At 36.7% G+C, this 7,500-nt stretch overlaps 1 protein-coding gene across 16 annotated transcripts in view; it reads right to left on the bottom strand.

The window, feature by feature from the left end:
• LOC144978403 (hemicentin-1-like) overlaps positions 1–7,500 on the bottom strand; it is a 155,519-nt gene that overhangs the window by 57,949 nt on the left and 90,070 nt on the right. For all 16 annotated transcript variants that reach the window (XM_078924383.1, XM_078924390.1, XM_078924385.1 and 13 more), the window contains 4 exons: positions 6,084–6,440; positions 4,198–4,301; positions 1,829–2,006; positions 676–868 (listed from right to left, as the gene is read on the bottom strand). In XM_078924383.1, coding sequence (XP_078780509.1) covers positions 676–868; positions 1,829–2,006; positions 4,198–4,301; positions 6,084–6,440 — 832 coding nt within the window. The remainder of the gene's footprint in view (positions 1–675; positions 869–1,828; positions 2,007–4,197; positions 4,302–6,083; positions 6,441–7,500) is intronic.

The following is a 7,500-nucleotide window of genomic DNA, read 5'->3' as shown; positions in this document are numbered from 1 at the left end:
ATTTCCTGTAATGCATTATATATATATATATATATATATATATATATATATATATATATATAGCACGTGGGTTGAGTATCAATCTTCCGGTTTCCGGTATGACAATGAGGTGGGAGTACTTGCATTGAATCGAAAGCAGTTAATGTCTCCTCTCATTATTTTGAATACAATCAATTCCTTGAAATTTATTTCAACTATTTTCCACTCTTAACATTGGGAAAGAATCTACGATAATTGAGTTTACTATATATAATAGTAAATGCAGAAAATATCCCAAACAAAAAGCTCCGATGAGTTCTCGCACGGAGTCAAAAATGTATTGTCTATTAATAACACTTGCATAATATTTTGAGTAGACAGACTTATCATCACGTTCATTGACCGTACAGGGTCAACTAGACGGACAGCTATGCTTGTAATATTGTAATATTAATATTTAAAGCATATGATATTTTTGGTACCATGCATAATAATATACGTTCCTTTTTTATTGTTTTGCCCATGAAGGTTTTGTACCTGATCGTGACTCCACGACCTCCAAAAAAAGTCGCCTTAAATTCTAGTCTATCGAGAGTCACTCCTCCCCGATTTCTTGAGGTCATGGGTTCAACTGTTTCCAACCGAAGCCTTTCCATTTTTACTTTTTGTCGATAGAGACAATTCAACTCAACTCACCGGAATGTGATGATATTAGCAGACCGAACTCCACAGTCAATGGACAATTCCTCATCTGGTTTCACATAATACACAGCCTTTGGCTCCGTCGAGAAGTATGGCTTGTCGGTCTGGCGTTCCTCCCGAGATTTGGCGCCAGAAGAACCCTCCTCTCTAGAAACAATTTCCTCTGGCTCCGCCGATTCGGCTAAGACTGAAACAGTAAAATAGAAAGAGTTTACAATAATGATATCATGATCTCTAACTTTCTTACTGCGATGCGATATACACAATTATATTGGCTTCAGTATAAACTTATATGAACGGCAATTAACACCATTTAAAAAAAAGAATAATAGATCCTTTAAAATTTATTATGTAAATAAATATTTGGCACGACTGTCCGCAAGTAAAAGGATCTTGAGATGTCCAAAGCTTCAAGCAGCTTGGTATCACATTGGCTTCAGCATAACACGCAAATCATCATTTCTTATTTTAATAATACAGAGAACTCACGCCTTCTACTCTTCCGGTTCCAAACTCCTTGGAAATGTGCATGTGAAAAGTCCTTCATAGGACTGATAATGAATAGGTGGTATAACTATTTTAGTAGGAGGATATGATGATATCAATAATAATAATAATAATAATAATAATAATAATAATAATAATAATAATGATAATAATAATAATAATAATAATAATAATAATAATAATAATAATAATAATAATAATAATAATAATCATAATAACAATAATAATAATAATGATAATACTTTATTCATCCATAGAAAATATTTTGTACAGATGTGTTGAACAGACATGAGAATAAGTTAGCAAATGACTAGGTGGTAAAAGCATGTATACTGTGAAAGAAATAAAATGTGTAAATTGATTTGCATATTGAGTATTATAAATTCGTGTAAAGAAGTTAAGATCAGTAGAAAATGGTAATGTACGCTGTATTGTATAACATAAAGAATAACACATTTTGTGATGTATAAAAGAAATATGACTGAGAACAATGCTGGTCGTATCGTAACGATTGTGGCAATTTTCTTGTTGTTGGAAAGGGGATGGTTAAATTTGGCCAGAAACAAAAATGACCTTCAAATACTAGGCATTGAGCTACTGGTATCTATCTCTATTACATCTACACGAGTGTCATTCTTACCAGCAACTACAAGATCAGCGCCTTTACTTTCCCTTCGACCAGCTGGGCTTCTGGCCACACATGAGTAGGTACCAGCATCCTCGCCAGTCACAGAATCAATGAGAAGGCTTCCAGAATCGGACAATACAAATCTCTCATCAGCCATGTTTAGTCGCTTCTTGTCTTTCTTCCAGAAAATCTGTGATCAAAGGTTTTTATCTCGTATTAATAAAGTCGTAGAAAGAAAATAAGCTATTTTTATGTATTATCAATATCACGGTAGTAAGAAAAACATCTATATATTTTTCTTTCTTATCGATTTTGACATTGTGAGAATTTTACATCAAAAAATGAATAACTGAGTTGTATCATATTAAAATTGATATCAATAATGCATTCAGTAATTTTCTTTGTAAAGCAAAATGTTGATTCTCTTTTATATTATTAAGTATTTCAATTTAACAACCATTTACCTAATCTTTTTTTTAACTGGAGCTTTTATATAGAGCAATATCCACTAAACGTGCTCAAAGCGCTTTACAAGGGGTCCCTGGCCAACAGCAACACTCAACATGTAGAACGAGACATGACGCCTGTTAGGCGATATTACAAGTTTTTTTTCCGACAGATACAACGCTGTTGACAGCCAGATACTCAGTTTACACTTGAGTACGGTGAAACAATGCGATTGTAGAGCCTTTTCCAAATACTCAACTATGCGCCGAACGAGACTTGAAAACAGGACCTTCCGATCCGAAAGCGAGTGTTATACCACAAGACCGCATAGCCGCACAAATGAGCACACTGTGTAAATGAACGCAACTGTAAATTGAGTTTAAAATTTAAATTATAAAATATTAACTTAATTCAGATATTATGTTTATTGATAAGCGAATATAGTTTCATAAATATCTTTTGAAAACGAATAATATTTCATAAGCTTGATCACTTAGACTTCAAACCAATGTGTGTGTGTATTTTTTTTTCAAATCCGATAACACAATTTTTTATGGGCTCATTATTGTATTCCGTTTACCTGTTTTGATTTATTAATTGGACATCTTATGTTAATACGTGATTTATATTGTCAAGTGCTTTAAAATAAACATTTGAATAAACTTGAATTGTAATAGAAATAATTTCAAACCAACGCAAAAAATCGTCAATTACAACAATGTTAAATCAGGCCCATAATTGTGTTGGCCTATCAGACCTGCAAATATGTTCATGTAGCTTAATTCAGAAAAGTGAGTGGAGCAGGCACTTATGTTGGTAACAACAAGAGATGAAGTGAGTAGGAAAGTGCCAGAAGACAATAGAGAATAATTTTTTTTTCGCGACCTTACTGGTACGACAACTCCGCCTGGCCGGTGAGAGCGTGAATCTACCGTACGACTCAATACTCTTTATTTGGATATTCCTAACCTCATACCAGGTTAGTTACTTTTGCAATAAGATCAGAGCTTCCTACTTCCTACCTCGAATTATTACTTTGAGGAATCAAAAACAGTGGACGGACGGACACCCACTTGGACTAGTTCTTGATATCTACATTGAGATAGTGAAACAGTCTCACGTCACTAATGAAAGAAAACTACAGTGGTCTGTAGAGTCTTGAAATTTGAAGAGTTACAGACGAAAACGGAAGAAGAAGAAGAAGGACGAGGAGGGGGGGGGGGAGGAGGCGGATGAGGTGGGGGATGAGGAGGAGGAGGAGAAGGAGAAGAAGAAGAAGAAGAAGAAGAAGAAGAAGAAGAAGAAGAAGAAGAAGAAGAAGAAGAAGAAGAAGAAGAAGAAGAAGAAGAAGAAGAAGAAGAAGAAGAAGAAGAAGAAGAAGAAGAAGAAGAAGAAGAAGAAGAAGAAGAAGAAGAAGAAGAAGAAGAAGAAGAAGATGAAGAAGAACAATAACAACACGCACAAGAGAATGAGGAATTTGACATAAATTATAAGAGGAATTGATTTAACAAAAGGGTTTTAATATTCATTTTGATTTCCGTAGGTACGTATAAAAAAGATCTTTCTTTTACTCAATCATTCAAACTAAATTCCAACAGCATACAACATTTACTGTGATGGCTTCATGTTCACTGTTAGCCTTTGCATGCTACAAGATCTTTATTTATATAAAACATATCAAAGTCCCAATTAGGGAGCAGGCACTGCTTTGCCTGGCACAGTTTCATACACACTTTTTCAGATCTTTATTTTTATTTACAAAATTATTTGTTTCACGGGTCGCTGTGACTGGAATGCAGAATGTTCGGTATTGAATGCGAAACGAGTGAGTTTTATTGCGGGATCACTCAGTAAAAGTGGGAAGCTCTGAATAAGATATTTGATTCCTACCCATTAATTACGTCTCTATATATAATGATAACACGAATCCATACCACAGGTTTGGGGTCGCTGACAGGTGGTACACAGGAAAATTCAACACTTTCTCCATCTGTGACTTTCAGGGATGTTGGCTGCTTCTTAAATCTGTACTTCAGAACTGATAAATTGAACATATACAAAATATGAATGTAAACATTGATGACTGTTCTAATGATATTATTTAACAAGTGTTATTATCAGATTAATTCAAAGAAATTATCCCCTTTACCCACCCATTAATGTATATGTTGCTTCTCGAAGCTCGAAGAAATAAACAAGGTAAAATTGAAAGTAAGCTTTACAAATTAGCATACTATTTTCTGCCCATCAGAGTTTTTATTTATTCATCTTAACAACGCCACTACCACGTTATCTCATTCGTCTGTGGTGTTTCAGTCATCCTGTTTCGCTGTTAAAGGGGAAACCCGAAACGTCCATTTTATGTTTTCCTATAATTTATTGAAGCTTACATTCAATTTCACATTGTTTTTTACATTGATATTGAGTGAATGTTTCACCAATTTTCTTATAAGGTTGTGAAAGTTGAACATTAACCTCAGAAATCCTATGAAGGATGTAATCCTTTGAAAACAAATACTATAGACGCATTTTATGCGTCATCTGGTTCAGAGCAGCGCCAGATCAAGAGGTTAAAGAAGAATTGCCCCTCTGACAGAACCATAGGAATCCATCCTGTCTATAGTCAAAAGAAGAATTTTTTTTATTTGGTTGGTCATGGTTCTCGCCATGAGACATTGGCAAAAACCATTATGCAAGGGATATGTAGGAGGGAGGCAGGAGAGGATGGGAAACAAAATGCAGGATGGATCATGTAACGGAATGGACAAGAATGGACAACCCAACATTAATGAGGAAAGCTGACGGCAGATGTTGGTGGAGGGCCCTGACTAAAAAAATCATCTCGCTTGTCTCCTCTACGACCATCTCGGTCTGGATGATAGGGTGAAGTGAGTAGATGAACCACTTCCTGTTTCTTGTTTTGCTTTTCGGGGTGGGGTTTTACGGCATTTGCAACACATTAAGGTCGTATCAGCGCCAGTAAAAGGGAAGAAAATGGGACAGTAAAAAGTTCTAGAATTATGATTAAAGCACCCAACAAAAGGTAAGACAAAGCGGAATTGGTTTAAATAGGAAACAGATGTAGATTCCAAGAGAACACTATCACCGTACTTGAGTGCTCTGACAGCAAACATAATAAAAAGCTTATAGCACCATCTTATCCTTGAGGCTCATTGTTTTTTTAATGTTTTGATTATGTTGTTAGTTTTGTTCATTGATTAAAATCATCTAGTCCTATAAAATAACACTAAAATCTGACACCTGTGATTTGTCCTTAAAATAGTGAGCATTGTATTAGACGCAACTAAATAATATAGTGCCCACTCAAATGACATCATACAATGTTTACATGGTACTATCACGATAGCTCAGTTGGTAGAGCACTCGCTTCACACGTAAAGGGTCTTCTTACCACCCCCCCCCCCCACCTACGCTCTCTCTCTCTCTCTCTCTCTCTCTCTCTCTCTCTCTCTCTCTCTCTCTCTCTCCCCGTACACCCAGCAGCGGTTGGGTAGATGGATCTCATTAGATTTAACAGAAAGTAATTTGCAATAGACTGGCGTCCAATCAAAAGGTTAGCGAGCAATTACTATTGTCCGTTTTACGAATAGAAAGTGGGATAAACTCCAGTTCCATAGGCTTAGTGGCTCTAAAGGACTACTTTACGATTACGGGTTGATTGCTCGACCAACTCAGCTCCGGTTTTAGAAGGGTAGTACGATCAAAATATAATATTATTATGTAGTGTTGCGCAATCAATAGTCTGTAACGCATATATCATATTATTGTATTACGAAAGAGACTCTTCATTCCGACTTACTTGCGTTTGAAATCGTTCCCCTTGTGCTGACAGCTGCCACCTGGCCGTCGATACCAATAGCATTGCATTCGCACCAGTACTTCTCTTTCTTTCTGTAATTGACCACATCAGCGCGTGTCACTGTAATGGACGCCTTGATGATCTCGGGATCTGACTCCAAGAACGCCTCAAGCTCCACCGATGTAGGAGGAACCTTGACCCCACCACAAGTAAAGCTGATATCGACTGCGTGCCTTGCAGCACACGTGATGGTGACTGGTTTTTTCTTGACTATGTAATAGTTGTCTTTAGGCTCTTCTGTGAATGTAATATCCTGACTGCTTGCACTTGGGAAATTGAGGACGAGTAGGAATGTCACTGAAACCAAAATAGAAAACATACACATTACTGAATGTAAAAAATAACAACAAAATAACTGGAATTTCATATAGAGCAATATCCACTGTGAATGTAATATCCTGACTGCTTGCACTTGGGAAATTGAGGACGAGTAGGAATGTCACTGAAACCAAAATAGAAAACATACACATTACTGAATGTAAAAAATAACAACAAAATAACTGGAATTTCATATAGAGCAATATCCACTGACGTGCTCAAAACGCTTTACGAGGGATCCATACCTAACTGCAACACATTTGAGCGATATTACATTTTTTTTTACCGACGGTCAGGTACTCATTTTCCACCAGAGTATGTGCGTAAAGAGCATTTCCCAAGAACTCAATTATGCAACGCTCAGAGCGGGGCTCAAACCCAGGACCTTCCGATCTGAAGGTTAGTTTCATACTACAAGACCACATGGTAGTAATGAAATGTTAAAGTTAATTCATACAGCTTGCAGAATCCACAAAGTGCTCTACAGAGCTACACATACAAAGAAATAAAAAAGAATTGCGCCTTTTCGCAACAGCACCATAATATCCCGTCGCCTAGGCGTTCCATGAAGGAATATAGATAATCCATCAATCAGGAAGTCTGATGTCAACAGGAATCACCCTTGTTGTCCAAGTGAGCAAATTGGGGGTTATAATCTTGCCCAAGGAAAACAACGAAAGTGCCTGAAGCGGGTCTCGAACCCGGGACTTTCCGGATCACAGTGCAATGCCTTAATCACTTCGCCCCCACAAAAAAATAAAGGTAACACAAAACGCAAATAATATTACACAAAAGCCTGCCTCCTAATTTTTCTAAACTCGGGAGTGTCTTTTATTACTTCAGCACGAGTAAAAAAAAAGAAAAAAAAAAAGAAACAAAGTACAAGACTCGATTTTAGATCATTTGAAATATAAATTCAAATTCACGTTTCTACATCTGATGAAATCCATTATAATATCAGACCGAGGAGGTCCCGAAAGCTCAGGTGGTAGAGCACTCGCTTCAAAGGCATAGGCACCGAGATCGATCCCGGGAGCTG

Source organism: Berghia stephanieae, chromosome 8 (assembly GCF_034508935.2).
Source record: "Berghia stephanieae isolate SIO BIC M18660-M18661 chromosome 8, UCSD_Bste_1.3, whole genome shotgun sequence".
Taxonomy (NCBI): Eukaryota; Metazoa; Mollusca; class Gastropoda; order Nudibranchia; family Aeolidiidae; genus Berghia; species Berghia stephanieae.
The sequence above is the reverse complement of the archived record's forward strand: the minus strand, read 5'-3'. Positions and strand labels throughout refer to the sequence as shown.